A 27045-nucleotide genomic window follows, 5' to 3' on the forward strand; every position below is an offset into this window, starting at 1 on the left:
ATTTGCCGCCTAACATCTGCACCAGCCTTGTAATTAAAAATCCACCACTTTTTTAAATTTATTCGTAGGCATAAAAATAAATACCTAGTATTTCTACTTGTTTTCTATTTATAATACACTCCCGACGAAAATTATTACACCACCTTGTGGTGACCGAATTTAAATCAAAGTTTTCGCGCTGAAATTAATTAACAGCGGCGCGAAATCACATTTGAATAATTTGAATTTGAAAGGAAAAAAAAAATTCAATCACAAAAAGGGAAATCGTTAAACATAGGCAACCGGGCACACGGAGATGCTTGTTTGGTAGCGTGACAATTTAGCGCTAGGAGTTTTAGTTAGACTGTTAGAGGGTTGGTGGATGGTTGGTAGAGAAGCTGCATGGCGTAGATTCATTATGAATGTGCTTGTGAGAGTGTAAACACGCGGTAAGCGCTAGCTTTAAATTAGTTGGTTTGGTAGTTAATAAAACGGTAGGAAGCCTTTGTTTAACGACAATCGAACGTATTTTTCATAATGATACAGTTGTCCCCAACCCGCGCGGTTAATTCTTGCGCCCTTTTAATCGGAGAAATGCGGACTTCCGGTCGACGCGAGAAACACGTGCTGTAAACTTGTTCTATTGTCTGTAAATTCACCAATCAAGTTAGTTTTTCTTAATAGTCAGCTAGTGCAAACACAGTTTAACAATCTGGATTATTTAAATAAACCATTTGCTAGAAGATTTCATGAAATTCACTTAGTCAGGAAAACACCTTATGTTTAATTACGAATAGGTCTCTGGATGCATATACGTAAGTGTTACATTATAACACTTCTAAATTCGTCACACAAGATTGCTAATAGTTCATTTACGGCAGTTAAACAAGTTCATTATACTGCGTACTGGCGGGAGGGGTTTAAAATATTTTCTTCCCTTAGGCGGTTATCATCGTTATCATGATTAATTCATCAGGGCATGCCATCACAACGCCACAGATTGATTAATTCATCAGGGCATGCCATCACAACGCCACAGATTGAATAATTTATCAAGGCATGCCATCACAACGCTACAGATTGATTAATTCATCAAGGCATACCCTCACGACGCTACAGATTGATTACATCACCGAGACGCTTTTTCCTCATAGCGATGATTGGATATCTTTGTGTTTATTTATTATGTGTTTTGTTGGGGTAGGTAACCAGTTTGTGGTATTTTGAAATCTCAAAGTAAATTATTTTTGAAGTGACCCATCATTTAGATCATAATATAATTTGGCATAATGTAAACTCTTTGTTCGAACCGTTGATAATAAAGTGTGGCAAATATCAATCTCCTGTAAATCTTGTTAACTCTGCAATTTTCACCTCATACTATATTTTTTAACCTCACAGTTTTAACCTCAGTAATTTTATTTGTTGTATAATTTTAATTAAACGTAAATTTCATGTTCTACAGTTTTATCCTCACATAATATTTTTATTTGTACAAGTTTATTACACACCAGATCTTCTGTTTCATCAATCCTTGCTGAATTCTGTTTTGTAAATATTTTGTTGATGAATGTTTCTATCATAAATTGTTTGATGTCCAATTTTTATCTCACATAAGATTTATTTGTTGTTTAGATTTCATAAGAATGTATGGCGAATTTAAATGTTGTTTATTGCTCTTTGAAACTTTAACACTTGCTCAGTTGTTGTTAATATCAGAGTTATAGGAGATTGAATATTTTAAAATGGAATTGAGGTTAAATGACACAGAAAACGTGGAAGAAGCGAAGTTCGGTTCCTAGTCGAGCTGGCGAGATTTATCGTGCCACCTGTACAAGTCCACAGGTTTGGATAGATTCAGGGGCGGCCGCCGATGTTGTAAATTTTTCGGCTCCTGCCCATAGCCGAGATCTCTTGTGGGTCAGACGACCGTAATGGCCTAGTTCCGCAGGGCACGTTCGTAATGGAGATATGCGTGTAGGGTAGGCTTTGCGATAGATAGAATCACCGTCGTGGGGGGAGAACAGCTCCAGACCGATAGCCCAGACTCCGCTTATGCTACAACGTCCCAGGGGTACTTTTGTTGTGCTTCTGTTATCTGTTAACTGCCGTAACTAAAAAAAAAAAAAAGATTTGCCGCCACACGCCTATAATAACTTGTGTATTTGCATCCAGTTACTTGATTCAGTTTTTGCTTTGTTCTATTAAACTTGTGATATTCAAATATTTGCATTGATTCCAAACAGATATAGAATTTTCCGTTTGTTCGTTTTTCATATATATTAATGTGTTTGAAATGTAATATTTCGGTGAATAAAACCCCAGGGGGTTTTTGAGAATGAAGACCGATGACGCCTTGGCCCTGCGGAGTCACCAGAAGGGTATGCTGAGTCACTGTCGCTCTTCGTTTTTTTTCCTCCAAGGAAGGATTTTGACCTCCCTAATTTTGTCTATTATTTCTTGCGCTTTCAACTCACATGCAGTATATGCTCACTTGTATAAAAGAACGTCTTCCCGTCATTTTTCAAAACAAAAAAAAAAACACAACGTAGGTTCCTATTTGTTAGACGATCACAGCCAAGGCCAAACTTTGAATTTTTAAATTTTTCGCTGGTCTTTCAAACTTTTTCAAGGTCCATTTAAAGGCGGGAAGTTTGGGTTATCACAACCTCCAGTTCTAGTGAACCGGACTACATGTAGCTATTCAAAAACTTTATTGTCATACGTAATCCGAACAAATAAGGCATTTCTGGTTTTACTTAAAAGTGAACAAATATGAAAACCAGTAAAAAGTTATTGTAATATTGCTAGGCCTATATTAACAAGTCTAATTCCTATAGCGCCTAATTAATTAATTAATAAAAACCTCCAAGGGGGACTGTACATAACGCACAGTGTAGATGTAAATAAATTAATATAACTATTAATCCTACGAAATTAATAAGATATGAAACCTCCACAGGAGGATTGTACATAATGCACAATATAATTAGATGTTAAGATTAGATGTTAAAATATTACTCCTAAAGTATATTATAAAAACCCTAGTAAATTAAGATTAAGATGTAGGGAGTTTAAGATGTTAATTAATAAGCGCACTAACATTAATTAGTTAGGATATATATTAAGACGTTTAAAATTTAGGATGTAAGTCTAAAATGTATAATTAAGATTTATAATACATAATTAGGTAATAAGATGTAAATTAAGCAGTAAATATGATTAGAATTAGGATATATTAAGTTAGTTATATAATAATGATGATGTTAATTAACATGTATTACTACTTATAATTAGGATAATAATAATAATAAGATGTTAATAATTAGGATAGTAATAAGTTGTTAATTAAGTAGGGAGATTTTAATAATTTAAATTACTATCTTTTCAGACTACGTCGCTCCATCGCCACCGGAAATTGGACCCCATTCGGAATCCTCGTCGCCGTGCCTGGTAAGTGACGTCTTTCTCGATTCACCCACTAATGTTCTGGTTATTTGTTTCAGAACCCTGTAGAAGTGCCCATGAAGAACCCCTGAGTCTATATTCGCCCAAGAAGCGTTCTCGATGTTCGGAAGCACCAACACGGAGATGGAAAGGCAAGCAGCACGACGGTAAGTGGACATTTTACGGCGGTAGTCGATTATCCCAATAGATTTTATGGGTTTGCAGGAACACCCCAATCGGATCCCTGACGGAAGCGCTGAGAGGCGGGAAGTTTCCAGATTCTTCGCATGAAGGTCTTGTGCGCAGAGCAGCCCCACTTCAACGTTGATGCTACGCAGCTGCGCTTAAGTGGTGGCTTGATGTTAAGCTCAGTCTCAGTCGGGGAATTGCAAGAAGGCCAGATCCCCCTCGCCCCCAAGATAACAGGTAGGAACGTGAAATGTGTGTTCGGCCATTTCTTCCGCGCTGCTCCCAAGAACTTCGCGTTTCCGTAAACGGCTTTCTTCTTGTTCCAGACTTCCTGCATCGAAGATCCCGTCTCCCAAGAAACCTGGGCGTCCGCGACTACCGCTCGGGCCTCAGTCTTAAAAATGACGAGGTCTGGTTTGTAGAGCGTCCCGTCGTCGTGCCTCACTCGCGGCTCTTCGTCAACACGCCAGCCTTCCCGAACGCAGTGGGCAGCGATTTTCTTCACTACCGCGTCGTGCCGTTGGATCCGCTCATCATGTGCCACCGGGCATTTCTGTAGGATGTGACACACGGTCTCCATCGCACCACACCCTCCGCGGCAACCCCGAAGCTCAACAGGATTGGACGGTATGCCAACTGTCGGCAAATTAGTGGTGCGAAGATGGACGGCTCGCACCCAATCGCCGGCGCTCCATTTAGCAGGTCTCGTACCTATCCAATATCTGGAAGCGGAGTCCTGATTGGCACAGGTAAGACCCTTCGAAAATACGCCCTTCTCCATAAGTTCCCTATGTCCTCCAGCAGGGAATTGGGACACCATCTTTTGTAAGCGCACCCTGAAGTCGAAAACCCGCCGCGACGTTAACATGGCCGCAACCACCGGATCAACAGCCTCTCTACTCTGCAACCTGGACAATCTACTAAGAAGAATCTGAGGAACAGAAACAGTTAGTTGACATACCGCTAACCCGCCTTCCCTAATGGGAGCATGGATTAGCTCCTTAGAGGTATGTAGATGTAAATGTAAGATTTTCTTAGTGTAATGTCTGTTCATCTTGTCCAGGGTTCCCAGGACTTCCTTGGTAACCTTGGTGCCCATCAAGGAGTGCATTATCCTGGGAAGCAGGTAGGTCTTGAGCAGAGAGAATTTTTGATCCGGTTTCAGCGGGAGGGCGACTAACCTTTGGAGCCATACGGGGTAATTGGACAAGCAAGGCTTCATCTGTCCTTGGCTTCCAAACTGGTGTCCCAAATAGCGAATCGGATTCACATCCGAAACGTGGGTGACCTGTCGACCCTGGATGGTAATGGAGGAATTGGTGAGTGGCACTACTGCGCCGTTAATATTATGTTTGATTAGGGCGTAACATTTCGAAGGGTTAACGGCCATACCCCTGTGGGTAAAAAATTCGGTGGAAATATTGATGGAACGCTGAAGACTCCTCTCGGTCTCGGCGAGGAGAACAAGGTCGTCGGCGAAAGCCATCACGGAACAGTTGACCCCATCACCCATTGAACAACCCTCAGAAATATTAGACAGCTTCCCGACCAACTCATCCAACACAATGTTGAATAGGAGAGGACTCATTGGATCCCCCTGGCGTACGCCTCTGTTAATCGGGACCGATTCCTACTTCTTTTGGCCAACACAAAAAACGGTAGAAGACGAGGTGAGAGTTGCCTGAATGTAATCAATAACATAAGGCGATATCTGGAATCTTCGAAGGCTTCTGATTATGAAATGATGGGAAACGGAGTCAAAGGCCTTTCGAATATCCATAGATATCATAGATGTTCCTTTTCTAGCCTGCGTCCTACCATTAATTAAGGAGTCAAGAATAAGAGTGTTGGCAAGGGTTCCGTCAGTCGTCACGAAACCTCGCTGATTACTGTTGAGCCGGACCAGAGATGATAAGCGGTTTGCGAGAATGCGATGAAACAGCCGCTGAATAGACGACCCAATAGTAATCGGTCTCCAATTAGAGGCGTCTTTCCTGTTCTTACCAGGTTTCGGGATCAACACCGTTCGCATGGCACGCCACTCCACCGGTTGATACCTGCTGACTAAAATAAGGTTAAAAAGCGCAGCAAGGATGTTGTTGCTACACTTGGAAACAGCAGGCACCGTCACTCCATCCCGACCAGGAGCGGAACGTGGCCAACCCTTCTTGGCCGCAGAAACCTCCTCAGCCGAAACTGGGGAAAATTCTGTTTCACTGCTGGCCGAAGGTGTTTGGAAAGGATGGTCGTCGAGAGGAGACTCGGAGCATAATAATATACAGGGTTAGTCACGAGAGAATTACTTCTGAAAATTATTTTTACGCAACCCAAAATACGAATACCATGTACCATTTGATACTAACTGAATTTAAAATGAAATGCTTAATCCATGATTGCTTTGAGTTTGGCAATCTCATTTTGACAATTGTGGAAAATGAGGTTACGCGAGTGTCCATGATGGTACCGCAGCCAGTCGGAAATCTCCTCCGGCGCCGCTAATAAATTTGTCAGTGTGCCTCTTGATCTTTTACAACCGATTAATCACGAGAAAATTATTTCTAAAAATTCCTTGTACGGCATTTTATTCAAAGGTTACAACACAAACTCAAACAAGTAAGTAAATAGTTTAACTACTAATCTGTTGAAAATGTTGGGCATTTTGGGGGGATGCTACGGCTTTTTTGTAAATGGATGGCCGAAGAAGTCCAGAGGTTACAGATTTGCACTTCTAAGAGGCTCTAGGTGACGCAGAAATGGCGAATTAACAGATGCACATTGGCGGCGAACAACATTGGTAGAGCACTTACGGCTTCAGTATAGCCCAGATTGATCTGACTGTATGTCGTCGATCCAATGGGGCTCTAGAGGCGAGTCAACGATGAAAAAAAAATGTTAAAAATTAATTAACGTCAAAGTGACACTGCCAAAGTCAAAGCAATCATGGATTAGGCATTTCATTTTAAATCTAGATATTAGGGGCAATTCTGAATGAAACCTGTTAAAATTTAAAGGTTGTTAAAATTTTAAAGGTTGTTAAAAATGAATCTCTATTCTGTACTGTTTAATTTTGAAGTCCGTTTAATTTTAACACCCTTTAAAATTAAACATCCGACAAAATCAAAATTTACTATTCTAAAACATCAAATTGATGTTAAATTTTAACAAGGGTGTTTAAATGAATCCGTTAAAAGTGACAGTTTTAAAGGATCCCTCGCTAGTACCCTTTAATTAACAAAAAAAACAATAATGGCGTACCTGGACGGTATTTTGCATTTATTTATAGTAAATTATGAAGAGAATTTACAAAGAATGTAAGTAGTTATTAATAAATCATCAGCAAAAAAGTGAGGCCCGTTGATTAATTTATTTTTCACCTGTCAATTACTGAACGATAACACCTTGGAAATGGTAGCAATTAGCACCCTCGTAATGCTCCAAATAATAATTGCCCGCAAATTGCAAGTTAATTTTTATGGTTATTAAATAACAACATAACTACATTTGGAAAAAAAATTTATTTTAATTAACAATTTACAAACATTTCATACCTACTTAAAAATATAACGAAAATAATTTCTATTATCATTTCCCAAGTAAAAAATACAATTTTCAATTACTTAACTAAATTTGACGCTCCTATACTGTCCTCTTTTATGATTGTGAAGCTTTTCGAGGCACCAGTCTGCTATTTCGACCACTGAAACAATCATCTGTCTTCAATGTTGTTGATGCGCAGCTTGGCCAGTTCCTCCCGCATTAAACCACAAAAAGCACTCGTTACTGAAGCAACTTTATGCAAGTAATAAAAAGTTATCATTTGGTGCGTTTTTAATAAAAAGTAACACTTCTCCCTCAAGACACTGGATTTTTTTGGAAACGTATCATTTTCAGCTAATTTCAGAAAAGCAATCACATATATAACTATTATGTGTTGTTCAATATGAACATCAAATCGGATGATAAAATTTCATAACCTAAAACCAATACTTCAGTTTACTTGAGTATAAACTTATTTACCGTGGAGTTAATTTCTTATATTCTTATAAGTGGCTTCCTGTAGTTAAATATGGTAATTGATGCCAAATTATAAATTATCCAAAAATCCAGAATAAACTTGGATTTGTTTTGAATGTTTTGATTCACTAATTGCATTCCTAACCTCACAAATTGTGATCACCGTTGAGCACGTACCACTTGGTCTCGGTCCGTCTCCGTCTGCTTCTTAATTTTATATTATAATTTATCTATACCAGATTTTATGTTTAAGAAGCTCAATTCCAACAAAATTTGAATTTATGATAGTAAAGTCAAGGCATCTTTAACCTAAAATAGGCCACGAAACACACTGGGTAGTTCGTTTAAACCAAATTAACGAAGTCTTCCGAAAATTTAAACGGATCCGATAAAAATATGTCAATTTTAACATGGTGTTAATTTATCGGGATCCGGAATACCAATTTAAATACACATCCGACAAAAATCTTGATTTTTAACAACCTTTAAATTTTAACAGGTTTCATTCAGAATTGCCCCTAATATGTATCAAGTGGTACAGGGTATTAGTATTTTGGGTTGCGTAAAAATTATTTTCAGAAGTAATTCTCTCGTGACTAACTCTGTATATTAGGGATACGTCGATAAGTGTATGTAAGACAATGCCAAATAATGACAAAATCTAATGTAATTTCGACCGACATGTTTCTTTTACATACATTCAAATTGGAAATATACAAAATTTTGAGAGCGATGCGATAATTTCTATGGGGAGTATTAGTGATGTGAGTGTATAATACAGGCCGTATAATACCACGGTTTAAAACCGTATTATACGGTATGTATAAAATGTTTTTATACCACTGGTATAAAATTAAATTTTTAGGTTATGTCAATCGTAATTTTTTTAACTTATTATTACATTAAAAGCAATTTATCATTGCAAACTAATATTTATGATTATGAGGATGACAATGAGAATATCCTCAAATTGACGTTGATGAATCTGAAACAAATGAAGACTCCGATATGGAGGTAGAAGAAGCTTTCATACTGCACGTAGTTGATGAAGATCAATAAAACAATAGTCTCTACTTTTGTAAATTTTTTTTTAATTAAGGAGAAAAATGTTTTATTTTCATATTCACATAGTTTTTTTTTCATAGAGTAGAAAAATGTCTTATTTTCATATTTACATGGTTTATTGTTTTTTTTTTATAATACATTCTTCGTGAAGTGTTTTTGTTTTATTTCCCTACTAATTAGTAAATCACCAGATGAGGTTTACCATAAAGCTAAAAATGAAAAATGTTGGCGCCAAAATTTGAATATAATACCATATAAAATACCGTATAAAACGGTATTATACCATGGTTTTATACCGCAAAAATAAAATACGGTCTTTTTACATCACTAGGGAGTATAATTAATGAGCTATCGAGGACCGCGCTCTTAGTGACTAACTCTGTATAATTTGTAAAATGGAAAAAGCGAACTTGAAATTAGGCGAACCAGAAATTAGATCGGAGAATGGGTGATAAAAATAAATAATACGTTCATCTCGTATTTTCACTCTTTACTATATTGTTGGTTGCATATACAAAAAATTAATTTCTTTTATAAAATTTAAAATTATAAACGTACTGCAAATAGAACTCCATAATGGGTAACATGGGGAGCGAATTTGAATTAAAAGTTAATAAAAATTTTTAAAAATTGAAAAACAGCAATGCTCCTTGCCGCCATTTAGAGTATCCTTAACCACCCCCAGTTCGTCCTTCAAAAACTGTCACTAATTAAATCCCCAGTTAGAGTAAGGTTAGATTTAAAAAACGAAAACAAACCGCACAAAATGAAACTCGATGACGATTTATGCCCCCATTATTTAAACCTTGACTTCAGTGAGGTAAAAGCAACCCCGTTAGTGGATCATTATATTAATTTAGTTGGTTTCAGAATTTTTTAAGCGATGCCGAACTCAAAATATACGTTGAAGATCCGTACCCCATACACAAACCATTACGATATTCGAAGACGGACGTAATTTGTAAATACAATGAGGATATTGAAACATACAACGACCAACTAAATTCTCTAAGCAAGGATTTCCCAGTGGTCAAAAATACAATCATGAATCAGTCATTTACAAACTCACATGCAACAGTTACAAAGGGAATGCTGAATTTTTGCAATAATGTAAGTAGGGAAGCTGCGTTTCCTTGCGATTATAATCCTTATTATGCAAGTGGAGTCCTAGAATACTTGAGCTTAGATACAGGATTTTATTTAGTACGACCAGACTGCAGAAATAATTTACGTAAGTGTATAGATTCCTTTAATGTAGTTTTAATTATCATTGCAATAATAGGGCTTATCAATGTGGAAAATCCATGGAAGAACAAGAAACTGCAAATAAATCAACAGTTTAATGAACCTATTACAGGCCTTTCATCATATGATAATTCAGAAAATGTGTTGCTTTTACTAAAACACAAAAAAGAGTTAAATTTGTTAACACTTGCAGATGTCGATGACACAGATATTTGTTACACTAAAAACTTCAAAATAAACATATTGGATGCCAAAATTAATAAGACAAAAATGTGTGTAGTTTTGTCCAACAGCAAGGTTCAATTATATGACATTGAAACTCATCAAAAGTGTGACTTGACAGTGTATGATCTCAATGATGTAACTCGAGTAGAATTTATTGATGAAAATAATATCTTCAGTTTGGAGCAAAAAAAACTGAAAATGTTTGATTTACGGGCCCCTAATTATAAACTTTTCAAACCGGACGTAAACGACTGTAATTACTTATGTTCTGTAAAAAGTAGTGATAACGTTGTATATTTGAGCACAAGGCATCTTTTAATGATGACAGATCTCAGATTCCTCAAAAATGTAGAATTTTGTACACACTTGATGAAATCATCACCATGCTACATGGATATAGTTGATAATATTCTCTGTTTGAGTAGTCAGAAAGCTAATGAAAAAGTTTTATTTGGAGGGTGCCCTATTAGCAGCTTACCAGTGACTATTCCTAGTATTTTGGAAACTTTGGATAAATGTAGATTACAAAAGGACATTCTTTTAAAACCTCAAGTTGGCGAACGGTTACGAAAATCCATAGGAGGACTAAAATTACTTTCTCACAATAATGGTAGTAATGATCTTAGAATTTGAATTTTTTCTATTTTTTTTTTTTTCGCTTTCAGACTTATTTCTTTATTGCGTCAACTCTGCAGGTGACATTTTCAAGCAACAAATTTGCAAAAACCCTCCTTCTGATGATACAGATCCAGGTCAGAATCTTTATAAATGGATAAATTGTTTACCGAACGACTCTCAGCCTCTACATCTTACCAATGTAGCAAATTTAAGTGAAGCTCGATTTAGCTTAAATGAAAGTTTGGATGAAACACGCTTCCAAAAATTTACCAGAAAACCAAAAAAAGTCAATTATTTCCTCAATAACTTCAAGAAAAAATACCACAAGGATAATTTAGGCGAATTAGCCGCCAATTTCCTCTCAATCTGGGAAGAAGACGACGAAGAAGAACGGCAACAAGTCAACTTTGTACCAGAAGTGGCTCCACGCGATAAAGTCAGCGACTGGATTGAATCCAGCTATTTTTTCGATTAATTTTTAAATTTTTCAATTAAAATGTGTGGTTATGTGACATGTTATGTGACAAACTCATGCATATCAACACTAATTAAAGCCTCGTTACAAAAAACAGATGTCCAAGTTGTCCACTTCTTGGAACTAATATTTAAATTTCGCGCTCCAGCAGAAAGTGTGGTTATGTCACTTCGTTAATTGTCAACCTCATGTTTCTTCCACTTACTCGCTAAAAATGCCCAAGAAGAAAACGGGGCAGAGAAAAAAAGCCGAAAAGCAGAAGCTTCGTCAAAAGGAAATTAGAACTGCCAAAGATAATGTGGCTTTGGCGCAGCACCCTTGCAACGTCTGTATGGAATGTGAAAAATGCCATCGGTAAGTGTTGGGTTGGTCAAATTGTTGGGTGGATTTGTTGCTTTTTAGAAAACAGAAGAGCAGAGCGTTTTGTTACTTTTGTCAGAGTGTGCAGAGGCTGCCGGTTTGTGCACAATGTGGCAAAGTGAAGTGTATGTTGAAGACAGGGGACTGTGTGGTCAAGCATCCAGGGGTTTTTACTACAGGAATTGGGATGGTGGTAAGTTAAAGATATGTAATAATAATAATTATTATTTTTGAAATTATCAATAAAATAAAATAATCCATTTCCAATTAAAACACTGCCTTAGTAAAGTTTCATGTATAGTTTGAGTTTCCAATTAACAAAAGGCTGGAATTAAAAATTTATAATTAAATAATGAGAAAACATAAATAAAAAATACAGGAGCTACAGATGAAAAGGGGCTGCTGATAAAAATAGACAGTCACTATTTGGTTGGATTGTGTATAATTTTTAATATACTTTTTTGTTTATCTGCACGTATCTTCTCAGCCATTTGCAAGCTATTATCCGTTCACGATCTTTATATAGTAGGGTTGGCCATGAAAATCTAGTGAGTTTGTTGGTATTTGATGTAGAAGAATAAAAATTCCCTGAACTTTTTTCATTAGGTTATGTTTTATTAAATTAAAGGTTAAAAAATATGCCAGAAATATAAACATTGTTGCCAATACTTTCAGTTTTCAGTAGCAATGTCCAAGTTAACGGTATCCATTTCTTAGAAAGCATAAAACTTTACGCTATTTAAAACAGTTATTCGGCTTTTTGTAAGTGTTTATTTCATATGTAAGGAACAAACACTAAAATTTCACTTAAACATTGTTTTTATATGAATGGGGGTTCTACATACGACTATTGTCGCATGCCACATTTAGCATCTCATCTTTAACTCTCAATCATCAGTTCGTTCTCCTCGCCCACTCTTCTTAGAAATGGAAATTTCGACCTTTCTGAACAGCCTATTTCCATATCTTCCAACTTCTTGTTTACTTTTCTAAGATTACTAAAAGGGTTGGTAAAAGACAACAACCTTGCTCTAGTGCTTTGATGGATTTAGCTCTTCTGAAACATTTTTCCGACCTTAAATTGAATGATTTATCTATATAGCTATTATTAATACTTACGTAAGTTCTCTTTATTTGCTTTTACTAAGTACTTCCAAACGCTTATTAATAAGAACGTTACTATACGCCTTCTCCAGGTCTATGAAGAGTTACAAAAAAAAATGAAAATGCTTAAAATTTGGTGCAAAGTAACAACGTGGATGATCTAACTAAAATTATACTTATTTTGTTGTACGTCAGGTAGTTTTTCACATACTACCTTGGTAAATTTAAAACGAAAGATGCGTAAAAATATCACCCCCCGACAAGCTACATTTCACTCCATTTCCATTATTTCGCTATGAAAATCTGTATCATCATCGTCATTTTCAAATTCAGATTCTGAATCAGATTCACCTAGCGAAATAATGAAAGGAGGTATAGATTCGTACGAAAGATTTCCCATATTTTTTTCCCAATCTGCCAAAATAAGTTTTTCACAATGTTTACAAACATTTTGCCACATGCTTGGAGTACATTTAGAAAGCGCCTCAAGCCATAAATTCTCCACCCTATTTTTTAATGAAGGTTGAGAATTTATATGCTTGTTGTAATAGTTCTTACAAAATCCCCACGCCATTTCAATTGGATTATATTGACAATGGTACGGAGGCAATCTAAGAACTTCATGGCCACTTTCTCTTAATGTCACGTCTACCAAATATCTTTTTTTTCTATTGTTTCTGAAGGGTTTAATTAAATCCCACAACTGTTTCTTCAAAAATTTTTTGTCAAATTCAACACTATGTTTAAAGAGCCATTCCTGCATTTCACATTTTTTACTAGAAAAATTGGATGGTTTATCCAACTGAACCGAATGATACGGTGCATTGTCTAAAACCACCACACATTTTTGGTTCAACTTTGCCAAAGCAGGAATGAGCTTCTTAATCACTCAATTTTGAAAAATTATCCCGTTCATCGTTTTATGATAGTCTATCGTTTTTTCTTGAATTTAAAAAATTGTTACAACCATCCAAGAACCCCGTTGACCAACCCGCGTGGAGAATAGTAAACCTTGATCCATCACTTTTAATTTTGGCGGGATTGCTTTTTAGATCAGTATCGTGCACCCAGCGACGAATGGTCGAACCATTTTGATAGATCCATGTTTCATCCAAATACACGAAAGTCAAATTTTCACAAGAATTTAGAAACTGTAAATATGTTCACAAAATAGTATATTTTGCAACAAGAAGTGAAAGTCATACTTTTTTCGTGAGTTGAGTATTGTTTCACGAGTCGCGCAGCGACGAGTGTAACACACTCAACGAACGAAAAAATTGACTTTCAGTTCGAGTCGCAAATGCTATTTTTTCTACGACAAAAAACACACCTAACTACATATAAATTTCAGGAAATTTTATTTTGTAATATATTGAAAATTACAGTTATAATAATTATGTACAACACCTGCTGCTTTAGCATTATTTTCTTTTTTATTAATTATTGATGAAGGCACATTGTCTTCAAGTGCATGTGATGCAGGAGGAACCTCTGCTTCTGTTATTTCTGTCTCCTTAGGTGACAACGAACCCTCAATAGGTGGTAAACTTCCGATATTTTCTTTGCTAATCTGTAATGAATCAAAAAATTTTTTCCCTCTATTAATTGTGTTAGTAATCGAATCTTCGATGTACTGTTCAGCTACAGAACTCGATTTCCATCCGCCGTGCTGCTTTATTTCAGTCATGTTAGCACCCGTGTTTGCAAGAAGTGTCGTGGAAGATCTCCTTAGAGAATGGCCAGTATATAACTGTGAATCTGGTAATTCGAGGAATTTAGCAATTTCTTTTGGAACAGATGCAAATTTATTAATTCCAATAACTTGTCGGGTGCACTTGTTGTGTTGGTAATTCAAAAAAAATCTACGAGTCGTATTGTCTATTCCTTGTGGATGAAGATTGATGTATCTCTTGCAGATTTTATAATGGGTATTAACAATTGTAAATGAACGAGGTAAATTTGTTTTTGTCTTTGGAATAGTCACAAATAAAGCGCTTCCTAAATCTTGAACATCTTGAATTTCTAAATCTTTTAATTCATGTGAACGACAGGCCCCACAGATCCCAAATATTAGAGCAACCTTCAAATAGTCTAGTATGAAACATAAAACACAACCTCAACTCAACTTACGTTCGTGAACAAGAATTTTTCATCATTTGCTTTATCGATAAACAACTGAATTTGTTCCGAATTCAATACTTTTGCCTTTTTAGATTTGAAACCCGTCGACTTCATTTTTAGAAAAGTTTTTAATTTGAGGTATTTAGAAATATCAACATCATGTTTCAGACTTATTACACTTCGTAGCATGGAATACATGCTCCATAATGTGGAGGGCTTCAGACTGTTTGACAATGTATCGAAATAAGCCATCAAGACATTTTCGGAAAAAGATGTCACTCGGTTGTCCTTCCGCGAAGTTATAAATTTTTCGTGTACAAACTGATATCTCTGTTGGGATTTTTGTGGTAAGATATCATTTGAAGCGGATGCTGCTGCTTGTATCACACAAGGTGGTGTGGAACTACGCGATTCTTCTGAATCAGACATGGCTTTTCTTTTTCAATAAATTAGGAACACAATTTGAAACCTAATATGTCATTACGAAATAAAACAATCACGTAGAATAAACAATATGACTACTTGACTAGCGCTACTGGTTGCTTAGACGTATGCAGATCTTGCTGCGTCAAACATTTTTGTTTAATTTTTATTCAAATTTATTAATCAGTTTTAATCAATTTAGTTTCAATTTAAACAGGTAGTCATATTTCATTTCTTAATAGTTGATCAAATTAAAAAAAAGATACTTAAATTTTCAGTGGATTTAAACTTTAAATTTTCACTTTTCACATAGCAGTCCATGGTTACTTTCGCTTCTAGAATGAATAAGTATTTTCACTTCTAGAAGTGAAAATGATGTTTTCGTTAAGGGTAAACGATGGGAAAAAGTCTACTTTCATATATAGGAGTAGAAAAAAGTAATTTTGGCTGCAACGACATGTTTTTGTTCACATAGAATTTTGCAACCATTTACTTCCCTGTGTTTATAACCCATTGACTTAAGAATTTTGTATAATGTGGTTCGCCCCCCTTTAAATTCCAACTGTTCCCTAGAATATGCCAAAAGAGTATCTACAGTGAAATATTCGTTTTTTTCATTAAGTTGCCAAATTTGTCGTTGCAGGTCTTTCCGAAACATATAATTTGTAAAGAAATCCGTTGGTTTTCGCTTGCCAGATAGATGTTTTTAAATTTTGGTCCCCTGCTGATAAAACTTTCGCCACAGTTGATGTTCCCACCTATGAGAAAAAAAATTAAAAAATATTTTCCAGCGTATTTTTACATTACAGACAATATGTTCGAGACCCTCATAGTTACTTCTTCGAAAGAAAGATCGGGTCTGTCTTTTCGAAACTGCAAAAACATCTTTTTATTGCAATTTTTTGTTGCAGTAAAACTATTTTAGGTATTTCCTTTTTAAATAATGTCGCAATGATCTGTGAATCTGTCACAATGACAAATTATCTATGCTGACAAAATTAAAACATTTCTTTGCTTGATTAAACAATTGCGTCTAATAATTCTGATCTAATAAATGAAGTAGAAAAGTGGCAATCCAGCTCAAAGCAAATGTCAATCAGACTATTGACAGACAAAAAACTAAATCATCAAATCAGTTTATCCAACTTAAAGAAAAAATATCAAAGCCTGCTTTAGTATATGTATAAAAATTTTCTCAAAAGTTCATTTTTAGAGATAAAGTGTTTTGTTCATATAGCAACATGGAAAATTCAGTTTTATTAGGATTACATATGAATAAAGAAAACAATGTTCACATAATATTTGCGAGTTTCTGTTATATTTTCACGTGAACAGTTTAAATTTCGAAAGAAATTATTGCTAATTGTAACCAAAAAAAAAAAAACAAATACTTATTAATGGTTCCAAAAAATATCTCTTTCTGCTGGTGCTATTGCTTCTGACGTTACTGCTGTTGATAAGAAAAATAAAGTTACCGTTACTCCAGAAACTATTAATCTGCCTGCTGACCAGCTTACGAATATTGTAGAATCTGTTGTTCGTCGTCAATTACAGCCTTTGGTTGACCAAATTGAATCAATGGGGGTGGAAATTCAGAATCTCTGTATTGAAAATACACAACTTCGGTTTCAGCTTACCAAAGCCAGCAATGATTCTCAATGTCGTACTGTTATTAATGAGAATACTTTTTTGTCAGGCGATATTATCACTAAAATCACTAAAACTATGCTGAATCAGTTGGAAAAAAATCTCAGCAAGCTGTAATCAAACGTAAAGATAAAAGCCAAACGGTGAATAAAACGAAATCTGACATAACTAACATAGACCCAGTCGAGACTTCTCTTAATATCGGCAAGGTCAAGAATTTGAAGGAAGGTAGTGTTTTAGTGGACTGCTAAGATATCAAAAAATTTAAATTACTTGCTAAGAATAAGTTGTCTTGTACATATGATATTCATGAGGTCAAATCACTACGTCCTAAATTAAGAATTGCGGGTATTTCTGATTTAATTGATGAGGACAGTTTTCTAACTTATTTGGTCAAACAAAACGATTTTATATTTGACAAAGAATGTGATTATAATGTAATAAAATTTTATCCGGTGCAAAAAAGGGAGCACTGTTATCAGTAGAGAGCGGATTTCTGTCGGGCTAGACAAGGCCAAACTCGGTACGGCTCGTACGGGATGGGAATTCATTGCATTTACCGGCTGCACTTCGTTTATTTGAGATTAGAATAACGCTGCTTCGTTGCACTCTGCTGTTAATTCCAGTTCTCATTTAGTTAGCCGTTTGATTAATAAATCGTTAATTGTATTTATGGAATCAAGTGACAATTAAATTCAGTGATTACCTAGCACCCGCTACTGAGTCCCGGCGATGCAGCGCGTCCCCACTAAAATCGTGACGTAGCCCGACAGAAATCCGCTGTCTAGTTATCAGGCTGTAATTGAAGTTGGATAGGATAGCTGTTCTATTTTTTGTGGCATTGATGCTTCGAGATGTTACAAATGTAATGGTTATAATCACTCGTCGAAACTATGTAAAAACAATATTTCTTGTCCACGCTGTGCAGAAAACCACCAATTAAAGAAATGCAAGACTGAATTTCAACTGTATTAACTGTGCAAATCTAAAATATAGTGGTAAACTTGAAAATATTAGTGTAGATCACGCAGCTTGGGACTATAACTATAACAACTGTCAACAAAATTAAACATGACTTGTTTGGCATAGCAGTATAGCAATCAACTTCACCAGCTTATGACCGTAGTAATACAGCCAGTGACATGTGTCCACCAATGGCAAATGATGAACTTATTAACAAAAAAAGAATATTGCAAAACAATTTCATGAAGTTTTTCGTAACTCTGTTTTAAAGACAAAAATCTGGTCTTTCTAATGGCTTTTTTAGTTTCTTTAATAAGTGTAATATAGTTTGGTGGAAAATTTGATTCAAAGTCAGATGTGAATAGTGGCCCGATTTGTGGCACGATTTCAATGCTCGCAAGTGTAGTTCAGTAGTGAGCAATTTATTTTGTATTGCAGGAGAAATTTTTTCCTTTGAACTATAATTAAATCGAAATGGGTTTTGTTATACTATTTTCAATGTAATGCAATTGATGTTTTGAGAAGAGAATATTATTTAACTTGCATCATCATGTTTTTTCTAAGGTTGTTAAGAGTATTTCATACTAGATCTTATCTGGAACTCAATTCTTTTAAACTCAAATTGTATTTATCTGACAAACACTTACTCAGGGGAAACTGAAGAGTTCCCAAAGGGTCCATTCACGAACTGCCACTTTTTCAGCATATATTAATTTCCGCACAAGTACATCGGCGCTAAATTCAAACTGGCCCAAAGTCGAATATTCTTGCTTTCATCTGTGCGGTCTCAGCATTTTTTTTAATTGGCGTCGATTTTTGAAGTTTTTAGACTCTTAGCTTTTAGATTTTTGGATTTCTCAGTTTTTCGATTTTTATTTTGGAATTCTTGCATTTTTCTAATTTTTTGTTGTCGATTTTTCAGTTTCACGGTTTTGATTTCGTCTGTTTTTTCAGGTTTCAATGTTATAATTTTTAGATTTGACAATTTCTCGTTTTTAAGATATTTTTATGTTTTGATTTTTCAATTGTTGATTTTTTCGTTATGCGATTATTTAATTTCTCTATTTTTTCAACATTTCGGTGTTTCAGTTTTCGATTGTTTAATTTTACACTTTTTCGATGTTTATTTTGACAGTTTTGGATTTTTCAATTTAAATTTTTTGTATTTTTCGATTTCTTATTAGTGTCTAGATATATATTTTAACTTTTCGATTCTCCAACTTTTGAATTTTACAACTTGTCGATTTTTCTATTTCTAGAAAATTTTGTTTTCCGTATTTTTGTATTTCTCGATTTTTAATTAATCAGTTTCTTTTTTTCAATTTTTCAAATTTTCAGTTGTTTTTTCAATTATGGAAGTTTTCAGTTCCTCAAGTTTTAAGATTACAATTTTTAAATTTCTTGGTGTTCCAAGTTTCGTTTTTTCTGTTTTTGATTTTTAATTTTGCAATTGTTCGATTTTCTGTTTTTTAAATTGTCAGTTTTTTAATTTTTAAGGTTTCAATTTTTCCTTTTCCAAATGTTGACCTCTTAATTATTCGATTTTGAGTTTTTTTATTTTTGCAGTTCTTCGATTTCTCAATTTTTAAATTGTTCGGTTTTAAGTTTGTCTTTTTGTTGAAAAATTACAAAACGAAAAATTGACAAAAAGATAAAGTACTTCCAAGTATGTAATTCTAAGTGGTTTCGTTTCTTCGATTTTTTATTTTCTCAATTCGACATTTTTAAATTTTTGATTTTTTAATTGTTAATTTTTCGATTTTTCCGTGTTTCGTTTCTACATTTTTGGATTTCTCGATTTTTTAGGTTTTCGATTTTTAAATTTGCTTTTTAATTTTTCGATTTTCCATCTTTTTACAATTTTTCCTTTTTTCGATTTTTCAATTTCTCAGTTTTTAAGGTTTCAATGTTACAAATTTTCGATTTTACGTTTTCATTTATTTTTTCCCGATTTTTAATTTTTCACTTTTTTCAGTTTCTGTCTTTTTTCAAATCTTCGATTTCTCGGTTTTTAAATTTTTCGGTTTTTCAGTGTTTCGTCTTTTCGATGTTACAATTTTTCAATTTTTCCATGTTCCTTTTTACAATTTCTTAATTTTTTATTTTCCGGTTTTCATTTTAAAATCTTTAGATTTTGAATTAAGAATTTTTGTATTTTTGATTATTGATTTATAGAAATTTTTGTTTTTCGTTTTTTCAATTTTTAAATTTTTTGATTTTTCAATTTTATAATTTTTAGACGTTTCAATGTTACAATTTTCTGATTTTTCAATTTTTAAATTTTTCAAAATTTCGGTTTGAAAAAATTTGTCCTTTTGTTGAACAATTAAAAAATAAAAAATCGAGAAAATAAAGAATTAAAAATTGGGAATTTGAAAAATGTTGCAGTTTTTCGATATAAAAATTGCAAAATTGTTTCTTTTTGTTGATTTTTTCAGTTTCTCGATTTTTTATTTTTTTTGTTTTTTATGTTTCAGTGTTACAAGTTTTCGGTTTTTCAAAAGTTCAGTTTGAATAAATTTGTCTTTTTGTTGAACAATTAAATAACGAAAAATCGAGAATTTGAAAAATTTTATATCGAAAAATTGTAGAATTGTTTTGTTTTGTCGATTTTTCAATTTCTCGATTTTTAATTCTTGCATTTTTTAATGTTTCGGTGTTAGAGTTATTCGATTTTGCAAAATTTCATTTTGATTAAAATTGAGAATCAAGAACTTGAAAACTTTAAAACTGAAAACTTGCAAAATTGTTTCGTTTTTCGATTTGTTGATGTTTCAATTTCGGGATTTTTTATTTTTTCATTTTTCCAAATTTTCAATTTTTCGGTGTCTCAATTTTTTAGTTTTTCGATTTTCATTTTGAGCGTTTTGGATTTTTCTTTTTAAAATTTTTGTGTTCTTCATTGTTTCAGTGATACAATTTTCCGATTTTCCAATATTTTACATTGGATAAATTTGTTCTTTTGCTGAAAAATAAAAAAACACGAAATTGAAAAATTAAAAAACTAAAAGTTTAGAACTCAAAAAACTGTAAAATCGGCGAACTAACAAAGTAAAAAATGGAATAACTGAAAAATCGTAAAATCGAGAACTGGAGGATTTGTAAATTTAACAAATCGGTGCCGATAAAAAAAAAATGCTCCCACACAATAAATATAAAAACAAATCGTATGGTTTTCCCTAGATCTATGATATTGGAATGAACACTTGAATACACACGATCAATAATATTTGAACTTGGCGTCAGTTTGAATGTGTTTTGTTGTGATTGGTCGGCACGCGTCCGGAAATTAATGTATGCTCACTTTTTCTAATCAATACGAACGGTTTATCATATCGTCGTGAATGTGTAGTGAAAATCATAACTATAAATGCCCGAAGTATCTCAAACCAACTCGTTATAAATAATACCACAAAAGAAATTAAACGTTGCGTAACATTTTATTAACAGAATTGGTAAATTATTTTCATTCTTTTACTACCTAACCGTAAGCGGGTGACTTAATTTCATGTTTCGTGGCCTCTAGAGTATGAAGAAATAGGTCTCCCGTTTGTCAGTTTGTATTAGATAGATAATCTCTGAAACCATTGGACTGATTGTTCTCAAATTTTATGTTTATTAAATAATGTGTTGATAGTAAAACGCTAACCAAAATTTGGTTAATCATCCCCACCAACAGTAGGATGACGTGAACTTCCAAATTTACATTAGTATGTAAAAAAAAAATTGTAACAACATTTTGCAATTTGTCTTTGCAGATTGTCATCGATGTCAATTATTTTCAGTTTCCTAGTCATGAGTCGTTATGCAGTTTTTGTTTGTTTTTCCAAAACACGGCCCTGTCAATTTTGTCATTATTTGGCACTGACATCTTTGTCATTTTTTTTCTGTGATTGTTATGATTGATTATTAAAAAAAAAAAATTGGTCTAAAGAGTTTAGACAGTACTTCCCTCGCTGTCGGAAACTTGACGACTGCATGCCCATTGTGTTTTTTTTCTCATTACATTTTTGTAGTGGGAATTTAAAAAAAAAATTGCGATGACGTCATCAACATTTTTGCAAGGACACGTATATCAATTGGGATAGATGTAGTGTAATACTAAGAATAAAATTATTATATTCTCAAATTTTCGGGAAAATGAATTGGGTCGTTTTGAATATTGATTTGTAATAATCAATAAAATAACTAAACAATTTACTCACGTATACGTATCAGAGGCAACTGAAAATCGTGTATGTATAAACATTCTTAATTTAAGATGACAGGCGTAACAGCATACGTGAGAGTCAAACAGAGAAACTGTAAACAAAACGACCATCGGTTTTATTGCTTCGACTTCCGCTTATTATATAAAACATTGGGTTTTATTTTAATTCTTGACGGTGAAATTCACAATTGGTTGATTATAAACATGTCTATTTCACATTCGCGGAACCAAGTGAGCGCATAAAACAAATGCAGGTCTGTAATGTTAAAGTCGATGTAAATAAGCGTGCTACACTTATGTTTCAACCGAGTTTTTCCTTTAACAAATTTTGTGTCTACCAAATTGGGTTGGTTGGGGTGTAATACTAATAATAAGTATTGCCTTTAATTTAATCAATAAAATAAATTGACTTCATTAATTTTTTTGAACCACCTCTTAAGAAAATCTAAAAAATATGAATGGAATGATAAATCACAAGTACAAACTCATCATATTTTTTGCATTTTAGATAGGATTTATTCAGCAAAATTTAAGGGTGACATCATCAATTTTTTTAGGAGGGATGAACAAATACATTTTGAACAAAAGTTTACCATGCTTATAATAACTTTAAAATATTCCCAAGATTTCAAAGCATTCGGTTTTGTAATTCCTGATTAAATCGATAAAATAAATTCACGCCTTCATTAATTTTTTTGTCACCCTGCATATGCAAATCCAAAAATATGAATGGAATGATAAATCACAAGTACAGACTCATCATATTTTATACATTTTAGATATGATTTATTCGGCAAACTTTTGAGCTGACGTCATCAGTTTTTTGTAGAAGATAACCAAATATATTTTGACTAAAAATTTATTATGCTCTTTATAACCTTAAAACATCTGCAAGATTTCAGAGCATTCGGTTTTGTAGTTCCTGATTAAATCAAAATATGTTTACGCATTCATTAATTTTTTTGAGTCACCCTGTATGTGCAAATCCAAAAAATATGAATGGAGTGATAAATTACAAGTACAGACTCATCATATTTTTACAGTTTAGATAGGATTTATTCGGCAAACTTTCGAGCTGACGTCATCAATTTTTTGGAGGGGATAAGCAAATACATTTAGACTAAACATTTTTTATGCTCTTTATAACCTTAAAACATCTGCAAGATTTCAAAGCATTCGGTTTTGTAGTTTCTGAGTAAATCAGTAAAATAAATTTACGCATTCATTAATTTTTTTGAGTCACCCTGTATATGCAAATCCAAAAAATATGAATGGAGTGATAGATCACAAGTACAGACTCATCATATTTTGTACATTTAAGATATGATTTATTCCACAAACTTTTGAGCTGACGTCATCAAGTTTTTGGAGGGGATAAGCAAATATTTTTTGACTAAAGATTTATAATGCTCTTTATAGCCTTAAAACATCTGCAACATTTCAAAGCATTCTGGTTAGCAGATTAAAAATTAAATTTCAAAATGTTGTTTTATAATTTTGATTTTTTTTCCAAAAATCTGGACGTTTCGGGTGAAAAGTCGATTCAGAGTTGTAAACTACATGTGTAGGACTATGTTATTTTATACAATTGAAAACCCATTTACTATGTACAATTTTGAAGTGACGTCATCGCATTAGTGGTGGGGATGATTAGACAAATTTTGGTTAGCGTTTTACCATCTACATGATATTCTTAATATAAGTACAAAATTTCACAACAATCGGTCGAGTACTTTCGGAGATTATCTGCCTAATAAAAATCCGGGACGGCAGACGGACAGACGGATAGACGGACGGACAGACAGACGGAAATGGAAGACCTATTTCTTCGTCTTCTAGGGGTCATGAAAGATCGAGAAAACGTAAAAGTAGAGAGTCGGCCGACGGACTCGATTACAATACTTCCTTTGCTTACGCTCGGGAAGTAATAAATAAATTGGACGTCGCCTCTGGGGTGTATAATACGTATGTTGCCTATGCAAAAATTGTCAAGTGTGAACAGATAAAGTGAACGGATAAAATGACCACCCTGTATAGTACTTGTAATTTAAAACAAATAGCCACAACACTTATCAACCTGTAGACGTGACGGTAAAACACAAACTAAACTAAAACATGGTTTCTACGAATTGCAATAACCGGATGTCAATGCCGACGGTTCAGACTTTTTTATTGCTCTGACTTCCGCTTATTGAATAAAACACTACATTTTATTTGGTTTTTGGATGCTGTAATTCACATTTGGTTAATTATAACTTATCTAAATCTACGGGAGCATCCCCTAGCCTCCCCCAAACTACGGCCTTATGAAATATCGATAAACGAGTACCAAATTGCCCAATGAACTCCATTACTGTACGTCCTTAGATTATCCTCGATAAGAAAAACTACTTGAAAGTGTCTATGTTATACATCGGAAGAATGTCACGTCGAAATTAGTTTGATTTGAATGAGTTCGTCCCCTCAAAACGGAGGATCAAAACAATTAACTAGTAAGCTACAATTGACAAAATGTTCATCATTATTATAATTCTCATTAAATAAAGACGTTTGTATTTCCACATTTTCGGGAATATGGGTTGACTCGTTCTTAATTTGAACCATAAAAACTATGAATCCTATGATGAATCACAAGTAAAAACTCATCATATTTTGCACATTTTGGGTAGAATTTATTCGACAAAATTTTGAGACAACGTCACAATTTTTGGAGGAAAGTCTGCAAGATCTCAAACTATTCAGTTTTGCAAATCTTTATTTAAGCAATAAAATTAATTGACTCAGTCATTAATACACCCCGTATAAGCAAATCCAAAAAATATTAATGCAGTGATAAATCACAAGTATAGACTCATCATTCTTTACACATTTAAGATAGCATCAATTTTTTAGGGGGGTTGAGCAAATACATTTTAATCAAAAATTTACCATGCTGATGATAAATTTAAAACATCTCCAAGATTTCAAATCATTCGGTTTAGTAGTTCCTGATTAAATCAATAAAATAAATTCACGCATTCATTAATATCTTTGAGTCACCATGTATATGCAAATCGGAAAAAATATCAATGGAATGATAAATCACAACCACAGACTCATCATATTTTCTACATTTTAGCAAAATTTTGGGGTGACGTCATCAATTTTTTAGGGTGGATGAGCAAATACATTTTGATCAAAAATTTACTATGCTTATGATAATTACATATATATTTTATTTCACACTAAAATTTGCACTGTCAACGCTGCCGTCGTATTTTTAAACAAACTGCGGTGTTGATTATATAAACTTAATTAAGAAATAACTATATTTTTCACTATAATGTTTCCAGGGTGCCATCTGCGACTTCTGTGAAGCTTGGATCTGCCACGGCCGCAAGTGCCTCCAAACCCACGCCTGCACTTGTCCGCTGCAGGACGCAGTCTGCATCGAGTGCCAACGCGGAGTCTGGGACCACGGCGGACGCCTGTTCAAGTGTTCCTTCTGCGACAGCTTCCTATGCGAAGACGACCAGTTCGAGCACCAAGCGTCCTGTCAGGTTCTCGAATCGGAGAACTACAAGTGTCAGTCGTGCAATAAGCTCGGACAATATTCGTGCCTGAGATGCAAGACTTGCTACTGCGAGGACCACGTGAGGAGGAAAGGATTCAAGTACGAGAAGAACAAAGCGATTCCGTGTCCGAAGTGCGGCTACGATACGTCGCAGACGAAGGATCTGAGCATGTCGAGTGAGTTGACGTGAAGTTGAGGGACAGGGAAGGTGGAAATTATTCTTGTGTTTGTTCTAGCGAGGAGTCATAAGTTTGGCAGGCAAGGACAAGCTACATACTACGATGATGACGACGAATCGTATAAAGAAGGCGGTGGTTATGGGTATTATGAAGCAGAAGAGTCGGACGAAGATGACGATGATGAGGACGATGAAGATGATGAGGAGTCGGAAGAGGTTAGCGAAGAAGAATCGGGCAACGAAAATGATGAAAAATGATGTGTATCTTGGTTTTAAGTAAATGTGACAATGAAGAATTTGTGTTTTTGTTCCTCTTTTTGAATTGTGTCGACCTGGGTATTGTTGCTCAATAAAAATGTTATTACACTCAGTCGTTCCAGAGTTCAGTACACCATAAAGAATGTCTATCACCGTCCAACTTCTTGGAAAAAAACGGTTTATCCACCTTTTCTATACTTCTTGACAAAAAGTAAAAGTACACGTAAATTTCAGAGTGTGTTTTATTAATTTTTAGAATTGGGTTGTAATAACAAGCAATTAGTATTACGCCTTGGCTACCCTGTGATTTACCGGTGTTTCATAAAAATTGTACTTAATATCTAATATACTATTTTTACACTTATGGTTGAACTATTGTTGTTTAAACTGTAGCAATTTGCATTTAAAATTTCATAAGAATATAAAATTTTTACAAGTATTCCTGTGCCCGAAAGTGGAAAAAGAGGAGCTTAACCAATGTGCGAGACAAGGATAGTAGGAGAATAGTAACTTTTTTTTAAGTATGCTTGATACCAATGTCGAAATGGTCAACCTGTCAACTTGTTCACCAGTATCAGTGAGTATAGATGTTAAATACATAGTCACTGCCAGTATGCAGGTCGCCATAATGGCAAAAAACATAAGCTAGTGATGTGAGTGTAAAAAATTCCGTTTGTTTTATTGGTTTTAAAACACGTTTTTTTTTTGTTTTTAAACAGGATAGGTTTTTTGTTTTTTTAACAACTTTAAAATTTCTTCTATACCCGTGCCTAAGTTTTATGAATTTTTGTTTTTTTCTAAGAACATATACCTAATAAATAAGTCATCGTCTATTTGTAATACATAATATATACATAACATATATGATGATATGTGGATATGATTTCCCTCCCACCTTAAAGTTAGGTTATGTTATAAAACATGTCACAACTTGGATCTATAGGCCATTAACAGAATGTTAACAGATAAAA

General features: G+C 34.1%; 2 protein-coding genes and 1 long non-coding RNA gene across 3 annotated transcripts; 2 read left to right on the forward strand and 1 right to left on the reverse strand.

Annotated features, from left to right (window-relative positions):
- Window positions 1–7115: 7115 nt before the first annotated feature.
- LOC135137580 (uncharacterized) lies at window positions 7116–8065 on the reverse strand. The gene is made up of 2 exons (XR_010281871.1): window positions 7633–8065; window positions 7116–7589 (listed from the first exon to the last, which is right to left on the reverse strand). It is a non-coding gene; the product is annotated as an uncharacterized LOC135137580 (long non-coding RNA).
- A 1221-nt stretch (window positions 8066–9286) lies between these two features.
- LOC135137239 (uncharacterized) lies at window positions 9287–11257 on the forward strand. Its single transcript, XM_064066847.1, has 4 exons — window positions 9287–9514; window positions 9565–9925; window positions 9977–10774; window positions 10830–11257. Exons 1-4 carry the CDS (start codon window positions 9461–9463, stop codon window positions 11255–11257), a joined length of 1641 nt encoding a protein of 546 aa, XP_063922917.1. The 5' UTR covers window positions 9287–9460.
- A 214-nt stretch (window positions 11258–11471) lies between these two features.
- LOC135137242 (zinc finger protein 330 homolog) lies at window positions 11472–26112 on the forward strand. The gene is made up of 4 exons (XM_064066849.1): window positions 11472–11611; window positions 11660–11810; window positions 25418–25814; window positions 25875–26112. Exons 1-4 carry the CDS (start codon window positions 11472–11474, stop codon window positions 26072–26074), a joined length of 888 nt encoding a protein of 295 aa, XP_063922919.1. The 3' UTR covers window positions 26075–26112.
- The last annotated feature ends 933 nt before the right edge of the window (window positions 26113–27045 follow it).

The sequence above is a fragment of the Zophobas morio genome, unplaced genomic scaffold (genome assembly GCF_036711695.1).
Source record: "Zophobas morio isolate AGI-343-1 ecotype UQ-CSIRO unplaced genomic scaffold, CSIRO_AGI_Zmor_V1 ptg000029l, whole genome shotgun sequence".
Lineage (NCBI taxonomy): Eukaryota > Metazoa > Arthropoda > Insecta > Coleoptera > Tenebrionidae > Zophobas > Zophobas morio.

Coding starts and splice junctions, on each gene's coding strand:
- LOC135137242 (XM_064066849.1), top strand. CDS start 11,472: ATGCCCAAGAAGAAAACGGGGCAGAGAAAAAAAGCCGAAAAGCAGAAG. Junction 11,811..25,417: donor CTACAGGAATTGGGATGGTG/GTAAGTTAAAGA, acceptor TAATGTTTCCAG/GGTGCCATCTGCGACTTCTG. Junction 25,815..25,874: donor GAAGGATCTGAGCATGTCGA/GTGAGTTGACGT, acceptor TGTTTGTTCTAG/CGAGGAGTCATAAGTTTGGC.
- LOC135137239 (XM_064066847.1), top strand. CDS start 9,461: ATGAAACTCGATGACGATTTATGCCCCCATTATTTAAACCTTGACTTC. Junction 9,515..9,564: donor TAAACCTTGACTTCAGTGAG/GTAAAAGCAACC, acceptor AGTTGGTTTCAG/AATTTTTTAAGCGATGCCGA. Junction 10,775..10,829: donor ATTACTTTCTCACAATAATG/GTAGTAATGATC, acceptor TTTCGCTTTCAG/ACTTATTTCTTTATTGCGTC.